The 26336-nt window shown below is 44.1% G+C and overlaps 1 protein-coding gene across 1 annotated transcript; it reads left to right on the top strand.

Moving 5' to 3' along the window:
• The first annotated feature begins 12973 nt into the window (after positions 1-12973).
• Positions 12974-21391, top strand: LOC138663894 (oocyte zinc finger protein XlCOF8.4-like). Its single transcript, XM_069750264.1, has 6 exons — positions 12974-13119; positions 13245-13415; positions 13499-13622; positions 13706-13803; positions 13977-14067; positions 20253-21391. The coding sequence occupies exons 1-6, from the start codon at positions 13042-13044 to the stop codon at positions 20954-20956; spliced, it is 1266 nt and encodes a 421-aa protein (XP_069606365.1). The 5' UTR covers positions 12974-13041; the 3' UTR covers positions 20957-21391.
• Positions 21392-26336: the final 4945 nt, after the last annotated feature.

Here is a 26336-nt window from a genome sequence, read left to right as displayed (position 1 = left end):
GTAGCCCAGGCAGGTCTTCCTCTTCTTAGCCATAGAGTTCTTCTCTGTGGGTTCCCTTCTAGGAACAGGAAACCAACTGAGGAGCGAGGGGGGGCCGCCCCTTTTATCTCTCTGTAGGTTTCCTGTTCCTAGGGGCGGATCCCCTCTCTCTAGTGGGTGCTGTCGTGGCGAATAGAAAATATGAATTATTTTCCATTGTTCTGGGGACACAGCCAGAGCTGGCCTACTTCTCCTCCCACCATTGGTTTCTGTAGGACCAAATCCCACATACAGCCACTCTCTCTCTCAGAAACCTGGGAAATGAATTTCTGCCCACCATCAAATCACAGACATACCATATGTGGACTCTAAAAAACTGTAAAATCGCAAGGGAAAAATAATGCCACTATCTTTGGCCTGTGAGCTTCCAGGCCAAAGATAGCAAGAAAAGGAGTTTATTGCTGGCTTATCTCCCTGTTCCATGTCAACATGACTCCCCCTCTGTGAGATTCAGAGTTAAGGTACCTTCACTCTGAGTGACTTAACAACGATAACGATAGCGATCCGTGACGTTGCAGCGTCCTGGATAGCGATATCGTTGTGTTTGACACACAGCAGCGATCAGGATCCTGCTGTGAGATCGCTGGTCGGAGCTAGAAGGCCAGAACTTTATTTCGTCGCTGGATCACCCGCTGACATCGCTGAATCGGCGTGTGTGACGCCGATTCAGCGATGTCTTCACTGGTAACCAGGGTAAACATCGGGTTACTAAGCGCCGGGCCGCGCTTAGTAACCCGATATTTACCCTGGTTACCATTGTAAAAGTTAAAAAAAACAAACAGTACATACTTACATTCCGGTGTCTGTTCCCCGGCCTCAGCTTCCCTGCACTATGTCAGCGCCGGCCGGCCGTAAAGCAGAGCACAGCGGTGACCGCTGTAATCTGCTTTACGGCTGGCCGGCGCTGACAGTGCAGGGAAGCAGAACGCCGAGGGACGCGACAGACACCGGAATGTAAGTATGTAGTGTTTGTTTTTTTTACATTTACACTGGTAACCAGGGTAAACATCGGGATACTAAGCACGGCCCTGCACTTAATAACCCGATGTTTACCCTGGTTACCAGTGAAGACATAGCTGAATCGGCGTCACACACGCCGATTCAGCGATGTCTGCGGGAGATCCAGCGACGAAATAAAGTTCTGCCCTTTCTGCTCCGACCAACGATGTCACAGCAGGATCCAGATCGCTGCTGCGTGTCAAACACAACGATATCGCTATCCAGGACGCTGCAACGTCACGGATCGCTAGCGATATCGTTGTGAAGTTGGTCAGTGTGAAGGTACCTAAAGAGCCTTCACAGGCAGAATTTCTATGCAAAAAAAGCAACAGAAAAAAACGCAACATGTATGCTACTTGTGTACACAGCCTAAATGTCCAAGAAAAGTGGAGGTGATTTCATGAAAACTGCACCCACAGTACATCTAAAGACATTGCTGTACTGTGCCGTATTGGTGCATTTAATCTCTATGTAGAGCCTGAAAAAGCCTGAAAAGGCTTTTCTGTACTATTAAAGAAGCATTAAAAATGTTGCTTCAAATCTTGACCAAAAACACATTGTGACAAAACACTCTGGGATCGCCTTTGCTGGGGTCAAAGGACACGTGGTTTGTGCATTGAATCTGAGCAGGCTGACCTCAGGTCAGATTTATTAACGTGAAAGCAACACAAAAAACAAAACATAAAAATAAATCCTAGCCTGTCCGGCACTAACTAAACAAATACGTTGCTATCTCAACAACTGGGGGGGGCTTCTCCCACCCAGCTAACATCACACAATTCTTGAGCAGAGCTCTTCACTCACGTTTGTCCCACACAGGCAGGCAATCTGTGTGCCCCAGGCAGACACTGGAAACACCCAGCTGGTCATCTTTTATTCCTGCAATCATTAACCCATTAGCACCCTGAAGATACTGAGTGGCCTAATTCACATAGGACAAACACCTGGGCGAGATATACCTGCCTCCATCTACCACACCAGCATGAGTCTTACATATCCCCCCCCCCCCCCCTTGCTCAGACCACTCCGGTCGAGCAAGAACACTTTTGAAACAGTGCACTCGGTATAGGGCATCGGCGTTCCCCATCTGCACCCCAGGTCGGTGCTCCACCGTAAAAGAGTAAGCCTGCAGGGCAAGGAACCACCGGGTTACCCGACTATTACGGTCCTTGTGGAGGTGCATCCACTTGAGAGGGGCATGGTCTGTGACCAGCCTAAACTTCCTACCAGCCAGGTAATACTTGAGGGAGTCGAGAGCCCATTTAATGGCTAGGCACTCTTTTTCAACCACCGCATACCTCTGCTCATGTACATTCAGTTTCCGACTGAGATAGAGGACCGGGTGTTCGACTCCGTCCCTCACCTGGGAAAGTACAGCTCCGACACCAGTATCAGAGGCATCAGTTTGTACCACAAACTCGCTGCTGAAATCAGGAGTCACTAGTACGGGCTGAGAGCACAAAGCCCGTTTCAGGCTGTGGAAGGCTTCTTCAGCAGCTGAGGTCCATTTTACCATGACGGAACCCTTCCCCTTGGTAAGATCCGTCAAGGGAGTAGCCATGGCTGCAAAATTGGGTATGAACCGGCGATAATAGCCGGCAATCCCCAGGAAAGCCTGCACTTGTTTCTTGTTCACTGGTTGTGGCCAGCCCTGAATTGCCTGTATTTTGTCGATCTGGGGTTTAACCACTCCTCGGCCAATCACGTAGCCCAAGTATCGGGCTTCTTCAAGCCCGATGTGGCATTTCTTGGGGTTTGCCGTTAAACCTGCATCTCGCAGGTCATCAATCACCGCTTGTACCTTCTGGAGATGAGTTTCCCAGTCCATGCTGTAAATTACGATGTCATCCAGATAGGCAGAAGCGTACTGTCTGTGAGGCCTCAAGACTCGATCCATCAATCTCTGGAACGTTGCGGGAGCTCCGTGAAGTCCAAACGGCATATAGACATACTGGAACAGACCTTCCGGTGTAGCAAATGCCGTCTTCTCTCTGGCCGCCTCGGCCAGAGGAATCTGCCAGTACCCCTTTGTTAAATCCAGGGTCGTAATGTATCGGGCTTTACCAAGCCGGTCGATCAACTCATCGACCCGGGGCATAGGGTACGCATCAAATTTAGAAACTGCATTCAGTTTCCTAAAGTCATTACAAAACCGGATGGAGCCATCCGGTTTAGGTATCAAAACAATTGGACTGGACCAGGCGCTGTGTGACTCCTCAATGACTCCTAAGTCCAACATTGCCATCACTTCCCGGGAGACGGCTTCACGGCGGGCTTCCGGAATCCGGTAGGGCTTCACATGAACAGTGACGCCAGGCTCTGTGACAATCTCATGTTTCACCAACTTAGTCCGGCCAGGTTTTTCGGAGAAAAACTGTCGGTTCTGTAACAAAAATTGCTTAACCTCAGATTTTTGTCGTTCTGAGATAGTCTCAGCAACCTGCACCTCTGGTACAGTAGGTGAACAAACCGGACGAGGCAGATCCGCCGTTAGGGCAGAGCGGTCTTTCCAGGATTTTATCAGATTCACATGATAAATCTGTTCCGGTTTTCTCTTACCCGGCTGGTACACTTTATAGTTCACTTCACCAACTCTTTCTCGGGCCTCAAATGGGCCCTGCCATTTCGCCAGGAATTTACTATCCACCGTAGGGATTAGGACCAACACCCTATCGCCGGGTGCAAATGTACGGACCTTAGCGCCTCTATCATAACTTTGCCTCTGGGCTCCCTGGGCCTGTAACATATGGTCCCTAACAATGGGCATGACAGCGGCAATACGATCCTGCATTTGTGTTACATGGTCGATCACCGTTTTAAAGGGAGTGACTTGACCTTCCCAGGTTTCTTTTGCGACGTCCAGCAGTCCCCGGGGACGACGGGCGTACAACAGTTCGAAAGGCGAAAACCCTGTGGAAGACTGGGGAACTTCCCTAATGGCAAACAGCAAATAGGGTAACAAGTAATCCCAGTTCTTCCGATCTTTGTCTATCGCCTTCCGGAGCATCTGTTTTAAGGTTTTGTTGAAGCGCTCAACCAGGCCATCTGTTTGAGGGTGATAGACAGACGTACGCAACGGGTCTATTTGTAAGAGCCTGCAGAGCTCCTTCATTACCCTAGACATAAAGGGAGTCCCCTGGTCGGTGAGTATCTGTTTTGGAATTCCCACCCGACTAAACACTTGTACCAATTCCTTGGCGATCGTCTTGGTAGCTGTGTTACGCAAAGGGACGGCTTCCGGGTAACGAGTGGCATAGTCCACGATGACGAGGATATGTTGGTGCCCACGTGCGGATCGGGGAAGGGGCCCAACCAAATCCATCCCAATTCTCTCAAAAGGGACCCCGATGATAGGAAGGGGTACCAAAGGGCTACGGAACTGAGATTTAGGGGCTGCGATTTGGCACTCTGGACAGGACTCACAATAGTTACGCACATCACAGTGTATTCCAGGCCACACAAAACAATGCAATATCCTTTCTGTGGTTTTCTGTACCCCCAGATGTCCCCCCATTATATGTCCGTGGGCCAAATCCAGTACCTTCCGCCGATAAGGTTTGGGTACCACTAACCGTTGCACTGTGTCTTCCCCTTTTTTTTCTACCTGGTAGAGCAAATCATTTTCAAGAACCATATACGGGTACGCTAGCCTAGTGTCAGGTTCTACGGGTACCCCATCTATCATTTTTACATTTTTCCTAGCCGGAGTCAGGGTAGGATCTTTCATTTGCTCGCTGTGGAAGTCATCCACCTGGACTCCCATATCTGGCAGGCAGGGTGCCGGATGGCTGTCTGCCTCCGCCTCTCGCTGAGGTTCCTCAGTTTCCTCTGTTTCCCCCGCCATGACGGAGAAGGGGTACTGAAGGTTAGATTCACTAACCTCCCCAGCAACATCTTCCTGTGGGGTCTCCTCTAGGGACTCGGGACCTCCAGATGGCATGGGAGAAGATTCACGGGTACAGCTACCGTGAAGGAGCAACTGATTCTCCCACAACTGCCAGAAATAGGGAAAATCCCTGCCCAGGATTACATCCTGTAACAATGCGGGAACGAGTCCCACTTTGTGCTGCACTGACCCATAGGGAGTAGAAATCCATATGACCGCTGTTAAGTACGAGCGGGTGTCACCATGCACACACGTTACAGAAAACTTGTCAGACGGACCAGACGGAAGTGCCACCAGATTAGCTTTCACCAGAGTCACCACACTTCCAGAGTCTAGTAATGCCACAACATTTTTCCCATCAACAGATAATTCACACAGGTGTTTCACTGTATCATTTTGACCCGCATTCACACTCACTAGCTGTGTAACCAAAGACATGCGTTTTCTAGAGTCTATAACGTCGCACTGCATGGGTTCAGCGGTAACAGGACAGTTCGCAGAAACATGACCCTTCTCATGGCAGCGGAAACACCTAACAGGTCCCCTACTGAGACCACCGTCCAATACTCTTGGTCTCGGAGTGCGAGCAGTCCCGGACTCCTCCCCCACAGTTTTAAGCGATTTTCCTTCACCCGTGGTCCCTGGAACAGTCTTACCGGTTCTACGAGGAGGAGGCACAGACCGGGGGTTGGCGGTGTCGTCAGGAAGTCCTTCTGCCACGGAATAACGCTCGACCAACTCCACAAGTTGATCCGCTGTCGTGGGATTTCCTTGGCTTACCCACCTTTTCAGCGCTGGGGGTAGTACTCTCAGGTACTTGTCCAGGACAACCCGCTGGATTATTTCGGGTATTGTCAGTACCTCGGGTTGCAGCCATTTCTTTGTCAAGTAGATCAGGTCGAACATCTGAGACCGCGCCGGTTTATCTTGCTGGTATGTCCACTGATGTACCCTCTGTGCACGGACAGCCGTTGTCACACCCAGCCGGGCCAGGATCTCAGCTTTCAGCTTCTCAAAGTCCTGAGCGACCTCCGGGTCCAAATCATGGTAAGCTTTTTGGGCCTCGCCGGAGAGAAACGGGGCAATCAAATCGGCCCATCGTGCCTTCGGCCACTTCTCTCTCAATGCCGTCCGCTCAAACGTTGTCAGGTATGCCTCTACGTCATCTTCTGCAGTCAGCTTTTGCCAGTATCGACTCACATGGATCCTTCTGGACTCTGCTTCCTGGTCAGCGTCAGGCATGCTCACCAGGCGCTGCGCCACCTGTTGGAGAAGTTGGCGGTCTGCAACCGTCATGTCCAGTAACTCCTTCAGCTGTGCGGCCATCAAGCGATTAGCTTCGTGCTGTGCGGCAGTGGTCTGCTGCTGTACGGCAGTGGACTGTACTAAGGCTTTCACCACGTCTTCCATGCTGTTGCCTGTGCCACGGTATGCCCGCGTTCTCCACCACAATGTGACAAAACACTCTGGGATCGCCTTTGCTGGGGTCAAAGGACACGTGGTTTGTGCATTGAATCTGAGCAGGCTGACCTCAGGTCAGATTTATTAACGTGAAAGCAACACAAAAAACAAAACATAAAAATAAATCCTAGCCTGTCCGGCACTAACTAAACAAATACGTTGCTATCTCAACAACTGGGGGGGCTTCTCCCACCCAGCTAACATCACACAATTCTTGAGCAGAGCTCTTCACTCACGTTTGTCCCACACAGGCAGGCAATCTGTGTGCCCCAGGCAGACACTGGAAACACCCAGCTGGTCATCTTTTATTCCTGCAATCATTAACCCATTAGCACCCTGAAGATACTGAGTGGCCTAATTCACATAGGACAAACACCTGGGCGAGATATACCTGCCTCCATCTACCACACCAGCATGAGTCTTACAACATCAAATAAGGGGGAAAATGCATAATACGAAGCAAATGCACAACATTTAGAGATTACTGCGTCCTGTGGGTCGAACACGTGCAGAAATAAAGCAATGCAAAAACAACTCGTGTGAATAGTGCCTCAGCATTAAATTTGTTGTAAATTTGTGAGTGAAAAAAATGTAGAAAAAAAATCAGTAATGCCATTTTTTATGCCACCATAAATAATTTGATTGCTGTATTGTACAAATGTGATTTGTGATGTTTAATATCTTTTCTTTTTTAAAGTGCATAAATCATGGCATTATTGCATTTGTTCTTCATTATTTTTTAGTAGTTTTATAGGAAGAAGGAAAACGTACTTTTATTTTTCCTCTAGAATAGAGGTACGTAGAAATGCACTGCTATGTACAGATGTATCTCTATGTACCAGTAAAATCTGTTTTGGCATTCAGAACCTGTAATCCAGCTTCATGTATGCAAAACTCTCCAATACATGTCAGTGCACGCTGTGGCTCTTAGGTTTAGCTATGGCCTGCAATGATACAGGTTGCAGGTTTCATTCCTGGGGAGACCAGATAAAAAAAAAAGAAGAGAATTGTTTATTTAATTAATGTTGGTGTATACAGAGTAGAGATGCCAGACATGCCCTCCAAGGAGGAATAACGATGAGCTAAGGCCGGGTTCACCCTTCCGTTTGGGCTAGTCTGCGTATGGCTGCGTACTTCCTCCCTTAAAGGGAACCTGTCACCCCCAAAATCGAAGATGAGCTAAGCCCACCGGCATCAGGGGCTTATCTACAGCATTCTGTAATGCTGTAGATACGCCCCCGATGTATCCTGAAAGATGAGAAAAAGAGGTTAGATTACACTGGGGCACACAATTTTTTAGGAGTTAGGTCAGACAACTGTTCTTAACTAATTTTTGGATGCTGAATCCAGAAATGATCTCAGTTTTTCTCTATCACGTCAAGTTTTTGAACTATAGGATTTTTGTCTTCTCAAAAATATGTAAACTACTGTACCTAAAAAGTGTTTTGTTTTTTTTTTAAATAGTACAAATAGGCATTTATGACAAGAGGAAGAAGGAGCAGACATGATCTGAAACAAAGGAAATATGTACATATGTAAATAAAACACTGAGATGGAAAGTTACAAGCTTTGAAAACTAACAAAGAAAAAAATCATAAAAGATATATAAATTACAACTAAGCGCCCAATGTAAAGAGAAAAGCTAACACAAATCCTATTTATTCATACTATGATAAATTTTTTGTGTAAAGATATTGATAAATTATGACGTATTGGGAGCTGCACACACCTCTCACCACACTGTCTCAGTTGTGACTACTCTTACAAGTTGCCACGTAGCTCTATATGAGTCAAATTGTAATCAGATAACAAGTCTTATTACAGATATCAGTGCAATTGTGCTTCTCTGGCAGGTAAGTTGTGGAGGAAAACTTGACGTGCTAGAAAAAAACTGACTACATTTTTGGAATCAGCATGCCAATTTTAGTATAAATCAGCTCAAAAACCTAACTCAACAGAAATTTTTTTTCAAATTGTTCCCCAGTGTTATACTCACCCAGGGGCGGTCCCGCTGCGGTCCGGTCCAGGGCTTCCTATCTTCTTACGATGACGTCCTCTTCTTGTCTTCACGCTGCGGCTCCGGCGCAGGCATAGTTTGTCTGCCCTGTTGAGGGCAGAGCAAAGTACTGCAGTGCGCAGGCGCCGGCAAAGGTCAGAGAGGCCCGGCGCCTGCGCACTGCAGTACTTTGCTCTGCCCTCAACAGGGCAGACAAAGTTCGCCTGCGCCGGAGCCGCAGCGTGAAGACAAGAAGAAGACGTCGTCCTATGAAGATAGTCGGCGCCGAACCGGACCGCGACACCCATTGGATCGGACCACCCCTGGGTGAGTATAATATAACCTCTTATTCTAATCTTTCAGGTTACATTGGGGGGTTATCTACAGCATTCCAGAATGCTGTAGATAAGCCCCTGATGCTGGTGGGCTTAGCTCATCTTCGATTTTGGGGGTGACGGGTTACCTTTAAGCTCCGCCTACACTCTGCCTACTTCTGCATGCATCCTGCATGTGTCCTGCGTACCTATCTTTAACATTGGGTACGCAGGGACATGCGCTGTATGCGGATGTGTCTGCATGTGGCGTTTTGACTGGTTGTGTTCCCGTGCGGTCGGCGGGCACGTCAAGACGCCATATGCGGACGCATCCACAGCCAAACGCAAGTGTGAACTTAGCCTTAGAGAAAACATAGTAGAGAGAGTGAGTTGAGTGGAAATCGGGACAAAGCCTCAAATCAGGACAGTTCCGCTGAACTCGGGATGGTTGTGAACTATGCTAAGAAATATCTCATTACATAACACTCTGCCAGGGCCTAATAGACTTTCATGTGTAACTGCTATTTTTAAGAATCCAGTTACCCTAGCAGCCCAGCACTCCACGATCAAGTTCTGAGAATGGAACATAGGGCAGAACAAGGGAGCCTCATAACTCTGACAATCTTCTTAAGTGCTATGGTTTCTGCTAGCAGAGGCAAATAATTAAACAGCCGGGATTATCAGTCGTGCCCATACCATCCATGTGACTACATGAATGTTATTGGGCCTCAAATTTGTTTTTACAACTAAAGTCTAAAATTTGAGAAAAAGGAGCATGTGTCTCTTACGTCTTGCATGTTCTTTACAAAAATTGTTCCTGCCCATTTTAGTTTGTATTATTTTATTTTAACATCTGCTTTCTTTCTGGCGATTTTCTTTTCTTTCCAGAGGGAAAAAGAAAACATTTAAAAAATGCCACAACACTGTGCAAGTAGACTTTATAGCAGTTATTGCTATAGGTTACAAATAACTCCTGTTTTGGAAACAAAAATGCCTCAAGCTTCTGTTTGTTAATCAGACATGAGATCTAACACGATAACAAATTACAGCCCGGGGAAGACGGGAAACATTCATACAGGCGGCCGGTGGTGATGGAGTCAGTGACGGACTCTGGCCAGATATGTTTATAGAGACGTAGTAGAAGATGAAGATGTCGTCCTCATCATGAAGTAGTTATTTCTCATGTCACGTGTAATGAATATCTTCTGCAGTATTTTTAATGCCGGTATACGAGACGACAATTGGCGTTATGGAAGATAAGTCTATGAGAAACGCAGTCTCTGAGGAAAAAAATGCTTGTTGCGTATGGCCTAAAGCAGCGTTCCCCAAGTCCGGTCCTCAAGAGCCACCAACAGGTCATGTATTAAGGATTTCCTTAGTATTGCACAGGTGATGGAATTATTGCCTGTGCAGGTGATGCAATTATCACCTGTGCAATACTAAGGAAATCCTGAAAACATGACCTGTTGGTGGCTCTTGAGGACCGGACTTGGGGAACACTGGCCTAAAGTATATATAATTAATTAGTAGTGTGAGCGGTCGACTCACTCTGCTGCTTTCAGAGGTAGACACAGGCTTCTTAGGTAAATCACCTGCTGGACATCATAAACTATGGCAGGGTTTAACGCAATAAACATGTCCTTTCTGGAATAATGGCAAAACAAAAGGTAAAAGTATAACAAAGTCCTTATGTTTGCGGGATTTGCCTGTAGGGAACACCACAAGTCTTCAACTCCACTGTGAGCTATCGTCTCTAAAAAACTCTAAAAAACTATAGGGAGAAAAATACTTTATCTAAAAAACTAATTAAAGCTGCCAAAAAGGAAACAGAGAAGCACATTGCTAAGGAGAGTAAAACTAATCCCAAACTGTTCTTCATCTATATCAATAGTAAAAGAATAAAAACTGAAAATGTAGGCCCCTTAAAAAATAGTGAGGAAAGAATGGTTGTAGATGACGAGGAAAAAGCTAACATATTAAACACCTTCTTCTCCACGGTATTCACGGTGGAAAATGAAATGCTAGGTGAAATCCCAAGAAACAATGAAAACCCTATATTAAGGGTCACCAATCTAACCCAAGAAGAGGTGCGAAATCGGCTAAATAAGATTAAAATAGATAATTCTCCGGGTCCGGATGGCATACACCCACGAGTACTAAGGGAACTAAGTAATGTAATAGATAAACCATTATTTCTTATTTTTAGGGACTCTATAGCGACAGGATCTGTTCCGCAGGACTGGCGCATAGCAAATGTGGTGCCAATATTCAAAAAGGGCTCTAAAAGTGAACCTGGAAATTATAGGCCAGTAAGTCTAACCTCTATTGTTGGTAAAATATTTGAAGGGTTTCTGAGGGATGTTATTCTGGATTATCTCAATGAGAATAACTGTTTAACTCCATATCAGCATGGGTTTATGAGAAATCGCTCCTGTCAAACCAATCTAATCAGTTTTTATGAAGAGGTAAGCTATAGGCTGGACCACGGTGAGTCATTGGACGTGGTATATCTCGATTTTTCCAAAGCGTTTGATACCGTGCCGCACAAGAGGTTGGTACACAAAATGAGAATGCTTGGTCTGGGGAAAATGTGTGTAAATGGGTTAGTGATAGAAAGCAGAGGGTGGTTATAAATGGTATAGTCTCTAACTGGGTCGCTGTGACCAGTGGGGTACCGCAGGGGTCAGTATTGGGACCTGTTCTCTTCAACATATTCATTAATGATCTGGTAGAAGGTTTACACAGTAAAATATTGATATTTGCAGATGATACAAAACTATGTAAAGCAGTTAATACAAGAGAAGATAGTATTCTGCTACAGATGGATCTGGATAAGTTGGAAACTTGGGCTGAAAGGTGGCAGATGAGGTTTAACAATGATAAATGTAAGGTTATACACATGGGAAGAAGGAATCAATATCACCATTACACACTGAATGGGAAACCACTGGGTAAATCTGACAGGGAGAAGGACTTGGGGATCCTAGTTAATGATAAACTTACCTGGAGCAGCCAGTGCCAGGCAGCAGCTGCCAAGGCAAACAGGATCATGGGGTGCATTAAAAGAGGTCTGGATACACATGATGAGAGCATTATACTGCCTCTGTACAAATCCCTAGTTAGACCGCACATGGAGTACTGTGTCCAGTTTTGGGCACCGGTGCTCATGAAGGATATAATGGAACTAGAGAGAGTACAAAGGAGGGCAACAAAATTAATAAAGGGGATGGGAGAACTACAATACCCAGATAGATTAGCGAAATTAGGATTATTTAGTCTAGAAAAAAGACGACTGAGGGGCGATCTAATAACCATGTATAAGTATATAAGGGGACAATACAAATATCTCGCTGAGGATCTGTTTATACCAAGGAAGGTGACGGGCACAAGGGGGCATTCTTTGCGTCTGGAGGAGAGAAGGTTTTTCCACCAACATAGAAGAGGATTCTTTACTGTTAGGGCAGTGAGAATCTGGAATTGCTTGCCTGAGGAGGTGGTGATGGCGAACTCAGTCGAGGGGTTCAAGAGAGGCCTGGATGTCTTCCTGGAGCAGAACAATATTGTATCATACAATTATTAGGTTCTGTAGAAGGATGTAGATCTGGGGATTTATTATGATGGAATATAGGCTGAACTGGATGGACAAATGTCTTTTTTCGGCCTTACTAACTATGTTACTATGTTACTATGTCTGGAGACATTCCTCTCCAAACACACAACACAGTAAAATAAGCAGTGGCTGCACATTTAACTTCCACAGCAACACCCTTGAGGTGGAGGTATGATGAGAAGGCATCCCACCCATCTCTCACCTACTCACCAAAAACCCAAACCCTTGTATTGGCTAGTTAATCACTTCAGCACATAGCATGCTGGAGAGAAAAGTATGGGTTTAACATCACGGGAGAAAGCAATCTTCGTGACACATACAGCGCCATTGACCCTGTAGAGTAGATATAAAGAAACAATACTCTAATACTGGAAAATAGTAAAAATATTAATACATTAATGATCCACCACAATTTCTGTGCCACCATTGCAAGGGTCTCTGTATTTCCTGGTCACATATGATCTCTACAGCCAATGAGAAGCTAAAGCAGGGACAAAAATAGCTAGTGAATGTCACCAATCCAACCAATGTGTCAGATTATACTAACTAGCACAACAACATCTACACGTTCTATCTATTTATTTGTTTCCCCTTATTATCTCTACTAATTATTATTACACGGGATGCTTTATGATGTTACATCGGCTTATGTTGTTCCCATTCAGATCTGTACAATATTGGATCCTCTCAGTTGAGATCTTCCATATCAAAGAATTTTCCAGATTTTCCGTAAAGGATGAATAGGGAGAGGAACAAGATGGTGGAGAGGATATTACATCTCACACTAGAGATCCTTTTTCGACTTACTGGAGAGGTGAGAGGTTCTGATAACGTCACATTACATCATTCTTATCTATGGAAATAACGGATAGAACTGGAGAGGTGAGGACTCTGAAAATGTCTGAAGTGAGATTTATTAATGTGTCTCTCAATAACCAGGATTACACAGTAGTGAAGAAGACCTCTAGTAAGCGCTGTAAGGCCCCAATGTCTGAGGGATATGGAAGCCCAATGACGGGTCTTCCACCCCACCCACTGATACATGAGGACATCAATGACCAGAAGATCCTAGAACTCACCTACAAGATGATTGAGCTGCTGACTGGAGAGGTGACACTGCTAAGAATGCTGGGACATTATACAGTAACGCTATGAAGGGATCAGAGGGATGACAATATCATTGTTTATGTTAGGTTCCTATAAGGTGTCAGGATGTCACTGTCTATTTATCCATGAAGGAGTGGGAGTATTTGGAAGGACACAAAGATCTATACAAGGACATCATGATGGAGGTTCCCCAGCCCCTCACATCACCAGGTAATAGACAGGACTAAATACACGCGACCTATAATTATCAGCATGTAAAGAATGAATTTAGTCCCTGTATGTGTTTCCTCCAGTTCTATCCAATAAGAAGACAATACCAGAGAGATGTCCCCGTCCTCTTCTTTCACAGGACTGTACAGAAGAAAATCCCAATGTTACTCAGGATCATCAGGTAGATTGGGTAATGGTGTCACAAGATCTCACCTCTGATGTGTAGACAGCTGTGAATGTCTTGTTTTATATGTTTTATACTTTTGTAATGTGAGCAGTGGAGATGGCAGGATTAGAACTGATCATAGATGTGACTTCTCCATCTGTCTGTGACTTTTACAATATTTGTTTCAGGATGAAGATGTGGCCCATATTAATACTGCAGAGACATATGTGAGGAGTGATGATCGGTGTAAAGAAGAGATTTTTACAGATAACCGCCCAGGTGAGTAGTAACCGCTAAATGCCGAGAAGTCATAGATTCTTCTCAGTCACTGGCTGTGGCTGCTTTACATGTGGTGTAATCCGGCCTTATAACAAGTAAGGCCTCTTTCACACTTCCATTTTTTACAATCAGTCCCAATCCGTCAAAATGTTGAAAAGACGGATCATGTGCAGATTGTGAAAAACTGATGCACTGGATCCATTTTTTGACGGATCCGTCGAGGCAGTTGCCGGAATTTAAGGCTATGTGCACACGTTGTGTTGTGTATGCGTTTTCGCTGCGAGGACAGAGAAAATTACTGTAATGGGAAAGTCCAAACAGTGCTTGTGACCCAGAAGTAAAGCCGATCCGTGCGCACTGCAGTACTTTGCTCTGCCCTCAGCATGGCAGAGAGGAGTGCGACTGCGCAGGAGCGAGAAAGGGACACTGTGGATGACGTGGGGCGTGTCCTCCATGCGAAGCAGGGAAGGAGAAAGGCAATTGTAAAAAGAAAGGAGGCACCAGATCAAGACCAGCGATTCTCCAGAGAGGTTAAAATGCCCCTCCCACCTTCACCCTCCAGTATCTTTCCTGTTTTTATAGGGGAAAGTCCCATGAGAGTTGATCCTAGTGTGATGATGACTTATCCTGTGGAATTTCATTGTAAGGAGTCAGGTGGGATAAGGGGGTCACGACCTTCCCTCCCCCAACCCCCCCATTCCCCGATAACTCTCTCGGCAAAGGTTCCTCAGCCATCAACCAGCCTGTGTTCAATGAGCAGTATTGCTGCATGCCTGATTGTGATGCTGCTTCCCTCAATGGTGGGCATTCAGCATTACCAGTTTCCCCTTTCTAGTCTGGAGGTGAAATTAATGACGTTGTAGGAAGGGGTGAAACTATTGGATGGTGACGGGACAGGTAAGTTCACTGTGTAAATGTGGTCTACATGTGCTATACCTCCAGGCTGATACTAGCCACATGCCTTTATGCTGAAACTGGGACTTGGGCCTGAGGTGCTGACGTTTTGTTTCAGCAACTGAAGCTAGGCCTCGGGCCTCCGAGCTAAAGATACATGCCTGGGCTATGTCTGATCGTTTGGCTTCACTTTGCTGCAGCATGTCATGACTGCTGCTCTTCAGTTGTTTTCATGATTTTGCTACTCAGGGCCTCATGATTGGGCTTCAGAGTTTTAACTTACGCCAGGGCCTCATGTTTGTCCGCATTTTGTGGTTGACTAAGGTTGCCGTCACACTAGCAGTATTTGGTCAGTATTTTACATCAGTATTTGTAAGCCAAAACCAGGAGTGGAACAAACAGAGGAAAAGTATAATAGAAACATATGCACCACTTCTGTATTTATCACCCACTCCTGGTTTTGGCTGAGAAATACTGATGTAAAATACTGACCAAATACTGCTAGTGTGACGGCAGCCTAACACTCAGATGTTTCTATTATTTTTTTGGCCGTCCAGGTTTAGTCTGACTACTTCATCCATAGGCGGGCATATGATGCAGCACATTATCTTGTATTTGGGGACTGCTCTCCAGCTGCCCCTCATGATTAATTAATTGGCTCCTTCAGGTGGGGCAATCCTGATAATTTAGATGTACCACTGAAAGACTCACAGAATTTAGGTATCTTTTGGAGTAGAAAAACAACTGGTTCACAGAAAAACCCCAAATGTTATGTATAAAAAAATGTATACTTTATTAATTCAAAATACCAGTGCACTACACAATACCGTCACCAAGACACAGAAACACATATGTTAAAATAGAAAAAGATCCAGGATAGTGCCTTGCCCTGCCTCTAAGTCTCAAGCAACCCTACCTGTCAGCAGAGGTTGGCACCCTATATCCTGCGCAGTGGCGCCCCCGCTCCACGTCAACTGTCCCTTCTATCCCTTATGTTCCGTAATTGGAATGGGATGGAAATGTCTTATAGATTTATCAAATATGGGACTACCAGGAGAATCAGGGATAATAATAGTCAAAATAGAGGGCCTGATTGTATAAACCTTACCCTGTCCCTGCCTGACAGCGGAGGTTGGCACCCTATTAAAGATGAACGACAGTGGCGCCCCCACTCCTCGACGTCTGTCCCAAACAGGACCCTATCAATATAATATGGCAAGGATGTCTATAAAATAAAGTGCTTGAGTGCTCTGATGTAGCCTATTATACTATGGGCAACAAAATGTAAACAATGAGGGGATGTTGGGGAGCCCTATGGCATCATAGTTATGCCAAGAACATAGATATAAGCATTCAGAGTACAATACCACATCACAGTTCTGCCTAACCATATATGTGCCTATTCATGACACCAAACAATTTTTTGCCTCAATGGAGCCTACCCCCACAAGCTCCTTCCACTGACCACTCACCCAGATAGATGGTGCACAATAAGAAATGCAGTTAGATATTTAAACCATCTCAGTATCCCCCAATGCACCATTAGTCCCCATTACATTTATCTAGAACTCGACGCGTTTCCCCTCTCAACATGAGGTTCATCAGGAGTATACATGTCAAAACAAATGACTTAGCTTAGTTTTCATTATATAGCGATTAGAATCATCAGGTCACAGGGTGAGTCCCCTCTCGGTAATGCACCTTTTAACATACGTGTTTTTGTGTCTTATTGACGGTATTGTGTAGTGCACCTCATGCCTCCAGGCCTCTAGTCTTTAGCTTTGAGCCTCTGACCTCCGGGCTTGGGCCTTGTCCCTTCGTGATTGGACCTCGTATCTCTGTGCTTGGGTCTCGTATTCTTCAGGGCTCATAAACCTTGGGCCTCCAAGCCTCTAGCCTTATGCCTTTCTGCCTTGTAATTCTTGTGTTGGATCTTCAGGCCTCTGGCTTTGTGTCTCTAGCCTCACTCCTCGGGGCACACCAAGTGTCTCTATCCTCAACTCCAGTAGGTGGGTGCCTTGTGCTTCTGGACCTGGATACAGCTTCATTTGCCTCATTCTGACGGAGACGTCCCTTAATTGCTAAACTTTGTATTCTATTTTGTCGTTTATGGTTGAAGGGAAACATAGCTCTGTCAAGTTCATCTTATAATATGACATATTATGGATTCAGGGAGAGGAGTTAAAACCCCATGAGGCAGATTCTAATTTTCCCATGTTAGGGGAAGAGATCCTTCCTGAAGCCACATACATCAATCAGACTAGTTTCGGGAACAACATTCCACCACAGAATCTAGTGCCCATAACCTGTAATATTATATTGTACTTTGTTGGGAATCAAACATTACATCATCATGTTATAGTAGAGAATCCATAGTCTCCTTGCTCTGGCAGTATAGAGTCATCTTCTGTGATTGGAAAGATATCTTCTTTCTTCTATAGAAAGTATAGCCCCCCTGTCGCTGTTGCAAACTAGGCGTAAAAGATCATTGGGAATAATTATTGCTCTTCCCTCATATATTTGCACATTTGTAGTGGAAATGCCTTTAGACAATTGTTTTTCCAAGTTAAGTGAGCCCAAGTATGATAACCTGTCCCATTTACCAAGAAAAAAAAAAGATTTATATGTCCAAACAAGTCTCCATGTATAGGTGCAATTTGAAACCCATTGTCTTGGGGATATAGCCCAGCTTTGGTTATGCAGTCTGTCCTTTGTGGGAAAGGTTTGATCTAAGAGCTCTCTGAGTTGGACCAAGGTCCTGTATTAGGAGCTACGGATATAACAAATCAGTTCATGATTTTTCTTATATTATGGCACGACTGATGGGAAGAACATTTATTGTGGCTGCTTTCATCTGTATCAGAGTCCAAGCTCCCTTTCTAATATTAACATCAGCTTTAGAGGAGTGATGAACCACGTTTTAGCCAAGCATAGGGTAAAAATTATGGAATCACTCAAATCTGAGGAAAAAAATTATGGAATCACCCTGTAAATTTTCATACCCAAAAATAACACCTGCATCAAATTAGATCTGCTCGTTTGTCTGCATCTAAAAAGGAGTGATGACACCTCGTTGCACCAAGTGGACTGACATGAATCATGGCTACAACACTAGAGATGTCAATTGAAGCAAAGGAGAGGATCATCAAACTCTTAAAAGAGGGTAAATCATCCCGCAATATGGCAAAAGATGTTGGTTGTTCACAGTCAGCTGTGTCTAAAATCTGGACCAAATACAAACAACATGGGAAGGTTGTTAAAGGCAAGCATATTGGTAGACCAAGGAAGACATCAAAGCACCAAGACCGGAAACTTAAAGCAATATGTCTCCAAAACAGGAAATGCACAACAAAGCAAATGAGGAACGAATGGGTGGAAACTGAAGTCAACGTCTGTGACCACACTAAACCGCCTAAAGGAAATGGGATTTACATACAGAAAAGCTAAGCGAAAGCCATCATTAACACCTTAACAGAAAAATACAAGGTTACAATGGGCTAAGGAAATGCAATCGTGGACTGTGGATGACTGGATGAAAGTCATATTCAGTGATGAATCGTGAATCTGCATTGAGCAAGGTGATGATGCTGGAACTTTTGTTTGGTGCCGTTCCAATGAAATTTATAAAGATGACTGCCTGAAGAGAACATGCAAAGTTCCACAGTCATTGTTGATATGGGGCTGCATGTCAGGTAAAGGCACTGGGGAGATGGCTGTCATTGCATCTTCAATAAATGTACAAGTTTATGTTTGATATTTTGGACCCTTTTCTTATCTCATCAATAAAATGATAATGCATCCTGCCATAGAGCAAAAATTGTGCAAACATTCCTTGAAAAAAGACACACAAGGTCAATGTCATGGCCTGCAAATAGTCCGGATCTCAATCCAATTGAAAATCTTTTGTGGAAGTTGAAGAAAATGGTCCATGACAAGGCTCCAACCTGCAAAGCTGATCTGGCAACAGCAATCAGGGAAAGTTGGAGCCAGATTGATGAAGAGTACTGTTTGACACTCATTAAGTCCATGCCTCAGAGACTACAAGCTGTTATAAAAGCCAGAGGTGGAGTAACAAAATACTAGTGATGTGTTGGAGTGTATTTTTTGATTGTTTGTTTTTCATGATTCCATAATTTTTTTCCTCAGATTTGAGTGATTCCATAATTTTTTCCCTATGCTTGGCTAAAAAAAGTTACCATAACTGACTACCACATTTTTTGTTCTTGATTTCTTTTAGTGTTTCTTAAAGCCAGAAAGTTACCATTTGAAATGACTTTAGTTTTGTGCCATGTCTGTGATCTGCTTTTTTTTCTACAAAATTAAACAACTGAATGAACACCCTCCAAGGCCGGTGATTCCATAATTTTTGCCAGTGGTTGTGTATATATATATATATATATATATATATATATATATATATATATATATATATATATATATATATATATCAGACACTCACTACTATATTGTATCTTTAGGATCAAATATTTATAATCAAATTGTTTCATCAGGGCTTTGCTGTTCCGGGTTATTATGGATGTAAAACCAGGCATATTGTTCCTATTTAGGTTATTGGATTAGGCTTTCGGCAATCCAGGGCTTCTGTGCTACAAAACTCATTGTGCCATGGAAAGGTGGTCTATACCCAGAGTTTAGTTATGGATTGAAAACCAGGAACAGGCATATTGTTCCTGGTTATGGATCTGGAGATGCACGTCATAGGTTTTGAAGTGCTTGATAAATTGATTCTTTTGTCTATATTTTTTTCTAATCGTACAGTTCACTTACAGTTTCTAGCCTAGTACTTACCCCGGACTATGGTCCTTTAGCGCTTCTCTATCCCGGCCCCACCCCCTTCCGGTTAATATATCTTTAGTATTACTTCTTGGTATTGTCCAGAGGGACGTACTGGAAAAGGGGAATTAGACTTATAAGCAATTCTATTTCCAGGTAGTCCCTCAGGATAGCACCATTATTTCAACTCTCTTATGTTTTATTTTGCAGATGAGACCATTTGCATCCATCCTTCTGTGGTAATTTTGAAAAACACTGGAGGGTGGAGGTGGGAGCAGCCTTTTAATGTCTCTGTGATCCTGTCCCTGTATAGTTCAGGTTGGTCGAATTCCTCTTTTTGGGATCTGAGAGGATTTAGGACTTTTTAACAGCATTCTGGGAGGCAGAATGAACAGACAGGGTCAAACATTATGCTGGTTTTGTCTACATAACTTACAATTATGCAAATATATTTTTTAAGGATATTTTATTAAAAAAATAATCTTTATTCTTTGCAGATAACTGTACCAGATCACAGGGACAAGTGACATCTGCGATTTTTCAATTAGATGACCCTGAGATCACACAAGATATAACTGAAGTTAATGCCATTATTCAAGATATATCATCATCCCTTCACAGCAAAGATCTGTCATCTGATCCTTTTAAACACGTCCTATCTTCTGATTCATCACACACCATCACAAAAAATAAAAGTCATAAAAAAATCATTAAAAATCAAACTGCTCTTACAGCAAAGAAACCATTATTAAGTGCAGAAAATAGAAATTATTTTTTCCCCAAAATGTCTTCTAAAAAAATTCACACAAAGGAGAGGTTTTCTTGTTCTCAGTGTGGGAAATATTTTAACCAGAAATCAAAGCTTGTTAGACATGAGAGAGTTCACACAGGGGAGAAGCCATATTCATGTTCAGAATGTGGGAAATGTTTTAATCAGAAATCAATTTTAGTTACTCATCAGAGAACTCATACAGGGGAGAAACCTTTTTCATGTTCAGAATGTGGAAAATGTTTTACAGTTAAATCACATCTTGTTAGACACCAGAGAACGCACACAGGGAAGAAACTTTTTGCATGTTCAGAATGTGGGAAATGTTTTAAACAAAAATCATATTTAGTTGGCCATCAGAGAACTCACACAGGGGAGAAACAATATGTATTTTCTTGTACAGTTTGTAAAAATATAACACAGTCAAAGTAACAACATATAAGTAAATGAGAATGGAAAAGCAAGTTAGAACTTACATTAGAATTAAAACATATGTAGTTCCCAATAATGTAATTCCCTCTTAGCTAACAAGCAATATAACATTAGCATTAAATATTTTTTTATATATTTATTATAGAGCATTGAGATTTTCTTCACACCCCCCAACCCCCTTCCCCCAAAAAAGTCTAAAATTTGCAAACCTACCATTTTTGCTTCCTGGTTTCCGTAGGCAGCACATAATGGATTAATACGTTACCCCTGGCTGGAACAGAAAATGGGTTAATAAGCAATAAAATAATTAATGACGTCAAACTGACCGCTCCCCCACTCCAGCCCAAAGGAAATGTATAAATATTTGCATTGTATGTACCATGTATTTAATGTGTTTAATAAAGGGTAGGGAAGTTTGAGCTACCTACGAACTGCAGGAAAGGAAAACTTCAGGTGAGCAAATTTTACACTTTCCTGGTCGTCCTACAGCAGCACATAATGCGATTTGAAAAGCAGTTAAAAAAAACTTTAGGGCGCGGGGAACAGAAAACAACTGCCTTCTGCCGCACTCGTTTGCCAAAGGCTGAACCCACTGTAGCAGAGATATCTAATCTGTAATGCTTCACAAAGACCAGGTGGCTGCTCTACAAATATTCTAGTGGAGCATGCTCCAATTCAGCCCAAAAAGCCGAGATAGCTCTAGTGCAGTGGTTTTGACCTCTGAACTGCACAAATAGGTTTTCATCCTTTCTGAAAACTTGAGACTTCTGAAGGTAAAGGAGGAAAATTCCCCAGACCTCTAACAAATGTAAACGCTGTTCCTCCTCCCCAATTGAATTAGGAAAATGATTGGCAGAATCACTTCCTGATTGATGTTTTGGGCTTTATTGACCTCGGGAATAAAACCTGGTATTGCCTGAGGGCAATATGACTTGAGAAGAAGCTTAGCGATTGTATCAGCTACCAGATTCAATTACAAACTTTTCATGGATGACAGATCTGGCTCAAAAGGATATTCTTGCAAGACTCTCAGCAACAGGGCTAGATCCAATGAGGGCACTGGAGCTAGAAATGAAGGTCTGAGGTTTTTGAACTCTCTGAAGAATGTGCGTATGATGTGGTGATCTGAAAATGAACAATTCAGACAGGCACTGACTGACAAGAATTAAGATTTAGTATGTTAAGCTTCAAATCCTGTTTGGAAAAACTGCAGACTGGAAGCTAGCATTTTCTGATCCAGCTGCTTTGAAGAACACTACGTAGAATAGATTTTCAATTTTCTGGAATAGACCTTACTTGCAGTTGGTCTTCTGGTGGCAGAAAAGGCTTCCAATAACTTGAACCAAGAGACCCTGCGCCACTAGATCTTCTTGGTCAATCTCCATGCCATCAGATGTAATCTGGCAGGATCTGAATAATTGTTATGTTGTATCAATAGGTCTGGTAGGAGCTGTGAAAAGAGACCGTTCATCTTCCACAGATTACTGAGTGGACAGAGAGAGGGAAAAATTGGTGAGTTTACGCATTCTGGCTTGTAGACATTACGTCCAGATCTGGGAACCCATCTTTCAAGTGATCTGAAGGAAAATGGTTCAAACTCCACTCTCCCTATGAATCCTGTTGCGACTCAGCCAGTCTACACTGACATTGGTCATTCCTTGAATATGAACGGTTAAAATACTTAGAAGATTTCTTTCTGCCCAGTTGAAAAGGTGCTGACATTCCGTCATCAAGGACAGACTTTTGGTTCCCCCTTGCTTGTTGCTGTAATAAAGAGAGGCCAAGTTGTTGGAACAAACTAACACCACGTGTTGGAATGGAATGGACTGAAAATGGCCCACCATATTGCTCTTATCTTTTTCAGGTTGGATAATAAATGGGACTTCTTGCTCGACCAGACTTCTTGGACCCAACTGTTGCTGTTATTGGCATCTCAACTTGAGCTTGATGCATCCGATGTGAGAGTCACCGCTTGATGAAGCGTCAGAGACTTGCCCTTCACAAGCTGCTTGGAGATAACCACCAATGAAGATTCTTTTTGGTGGCTGTCAGAAGAATCATCTTAGAATTTCGTGAAGTGAGGTTCTTGTTCTAATTTCTTAAAAGCTCTTGCTGTAGAAGACAGTAATGCACCCTGTCATGATCCCAATGGCAGGGGATCACAAAAGGACAAGCACAAAAAAACAAAACAAGCTCTATGGTGATGGAAACTGAGCTGACCGCGATCCTGAACCTAAACACACAACTAGCTGTAGCCGGGGAACGTGCCTACGATGATTCCTAGACGTCTCGTGCCAGCCGAAGGACTAACTTCCCCTATTAGAAGAAACACAGACCTCTCTTGCCTCCAGAGAAACACCCCACAGAAATAGCAGCCCCCCACATGTAATGAAGGTGAAATGAGAGGAAAGCACATACGTAGTTATGAAAACAGATTCAGCAAAATGAGGCCCGCTAAAGCTAGATAGCAGAGGATACAAAAGTGAACTGCGCGGTCAGCGAAAAACCCTACAAAAAACCATCCTGAAATTACTTGAACTCATGTGCCAACTCATGGAACATGAGGAGTAATATCAGCCCATTAGAGCAACCAGCAAAAAGGAATCACATATCTGCAAGCTGGACTAAGACAAAAATTAAGCAAAACGTGGAACAGGAAAATCAAAAACTTAGCTTGTCCTGAAGATTACAGAAGCGGGAAGCAGAGGTAACAAGACACACTGATTACATTGATAGCCGGCGAGGAAATGACAAGAAAGCCAGGTTAAATAGGAAACTCCCATATCCTGATAGAACAGGTGGACACCAGAGACCGCAGAGAACACAAGTCACCCAGTACCATCTGTAACCACCAGAGGGAGCCCAAAAACAGAATCCACAACAGTACCCCCCCCTTGAGGAGGGGTCACCGAACCCTTACGAGAACCACCAGGGCGACCAGGATGAGCCCTATGAAATGCACGGACCAAATCAGCAGCATGAACATCAGAGGCAACCACCCAAGAATTATCCTCCTGACCATAACCCTTCCACTTGACCAAATATTGGAGTTTCCGTCTGGAAACACGAGAATCCAAGATCTTCTCCACAACATACTCCAATTCTCCCTCCACCAGCACCGGAGCAGGAGGTTCAAGCGAAGGAACAACAGGAACCTCATACTTCCGCAACAACGACCGATGGAACACATTATGAATAGCAAACGATGCCGGGAGATCCAAACGAAACGACACAGGGTTAAGAATTTCCAAGATCCTATAGGGACCGATGAACCGAGGCTTGAACTTAGGAGAAGAGACCTTCATAGGAACAAAACGAGAAGACAACCACACCAAGTCCCCAACACGAAGTCGAGGACCCACGCGGTGATGGCGATTATCAAACTGCTGAGCCCTCTCCTGGGACAACTTCAAATTGTCCACCACATGACTCCAAATCTGATGCAACCTATCCACCACCATGTCCACTCCAGGACAATCAGAAGGCTCCACCTGACCAGAGGAAAAACGAGGATGAAACCCCGAATTACAAAAGAAAGGAGAAACCAAGGTAGCAGAACTAGCCCGATTATTAAGGGCAAATTCGGCAAGCGACAAAAAGGTAACCCAGTCATCTTGATCAGCAGAAGCAAAACACCTTAAATAAGTTTCCAAGGTCTGATTAGTTCGTTCCGTCTGGCCATTCGTCTGAGGATGGAATGCAGACGAAAAGGACAAATCAATGCCCATCTTAGCACAGAACGTCCGCCAAAATCTAGACACAAACTGGGATCCCCTGTCAGAAACGATGTTCTCCGGAATCCCATGCAAACGAACCATGTTCTGAAAAAACAGAGGGACCAACTCAGAGGAGGAAGGTAACTTAGGCAAGGGTACCAGATGAACCATCTTAGAAAAGCGGTCACACACAACCCAGATGACGGACTTTTTTGAGAGACAGGGAGATCCGAAATAAAGTCCATGGAAATGTGCATCCAAGGCCTCTTCGGGATAGGCAAAGGTGACAACAATCCACTGGCCCGAGAACAGCAAGGCTTAGCCCGAGCGCTAACTTCACAAGACTGCACAAAAGAACGCACATCCCTCGACAAGGAAGGCCACCAAAAAGACCTGGCCACCAAGTCTCTAGTACCAAATATTCCAGGATGACCTGCCAACGCAGAAGAATGGACCTCGGAGATGACTCTACTGGTCCAATTATCCGGAACAAACAGTCTTTCAGGCGGACAACGATCAGGTTTATCCGCCTGAAACTCCTGCAAAGCACGTCGCAAGTCTGGGGAGACAGCCGACAAAATCACCCCATCCCTAAGGATACCAGTGGGCTCAGAATTTCCAGGGGAGTCAGGCACAAAACTCCTAGAAAGAGCATCCGCCTTCACATTCTTTGAACCTGGCAGGTATGAAACCACAAAATTGAAACGGGAGAAAAACAGTGACCAACGAGCCTGTCTAGGATTCAGACGCTTGGCAGACTCAAGGTAAATCAGATTTTTGTGATCAGTCAAGACCACCACACGATGTCTAGCCCCCTCAAGCCAATGACGCCACTCCTCAAATGCCCACTTCATGGCCAAAAGCTCCCGATTACCAACATCATAATTCCGCTCAGTGGGCGAAAACTTTCTAGAAAAGAACGCACATGGCTTCATCACCGAGCCATCGTAGCTTCTCTGCGACAAAACCGCCCCCGCTCCAATCTCGGAAGCATCAACCTCAACCTGAAAAGGAAGCGAAACATCTGGCTGACGCAACACAGGAGCAGAAGAAAACCGGCGCTTAAGTTCCTGAAAGGCCTCCACAGCCGCAGGAGACCAATCAGCAACATCAGCACCCTTCTTAGTCAAATCCGTCAAAGGCTTAACAACACTAGAAAAATTAGTTATGAAACGACGATAAAAATTAGCAAAGCCCAAGAACTTCTGTAGACTCTTAAGAGATGTAGGCTGCGTCCAGTCACAAATAGCCTGAACCTTGACGGGATCCATCTCAATAGTAGAAGGGGAAAAAATATACCCCAAAAAAGAAATCTTCTGGACTCCAAAGAGACACTTTGAACCTTTTACAAACAAAGAATTGGCCCGCAGGACCTGAAACACCTTCCTGACCTGCTGAACATGGGACTCCCAGTCATCAGAAAAAACCAAAACATCATCCAAATACACAATCATAAATTTATCCAGATATTCACGGAAAATATCGTGCATAAAGGACTGGAAGACAGAAGGAGCATTAGAAAGTCCAAAAGGCATCACCAAATACTCAAAATGGCCCTCAGGCGTATTAAATGCGGTTTTCCACTCCTCACCCTGCTTTATCCGCACAAGATTATACGCACCCCGAAGATCAATCTTAGTGAACCATTTAGCCCCCTTAATGCG

This window comes from Ranitomeya imitator, chromosome 2 (assembly GCF_032444005.1).
Source record: "Ranitomeya imitator isolate aRanImi1 chromosome 2, aRanImi1.pri, whole genome shotgun sequence".
In the NCBI taxonomy this organism is placed as follows: Eukaryota; Metazoa; Chordata; class Amphibia; order Anura; family Dendrobatidae; genus Ranitomeya; species Ranitomeya imitator.
The sequence above is the reverse complement of the archived record's forward strand: the minus strand, read 5'-3'. Positions and strand labels throughout refer to the sequence as shown.

Coding starts and splice junctions, on each gene's coding strand:
- LOC138663894 (XM_069750264.1), top strand. CDS start 13,042: ATGAATAGGGAGAGGAACAAGATGGTGGAGAGGATATTACATCTCACA. Junction 13,120..13,244: donor TTTTTCGACTTACTGGAGAG/GTGAGAGGTTCT, acceptor CTCAATAACCAG/GATTACACAGTAGTGAAGAA. Junction 13,416..13,498: donor TTGAGCTGCTGACTGGAGAG/GTGACACTGCTA, acceptor TGTTTATGTTAG/GTTCCTATAAGGTGTCAGGA.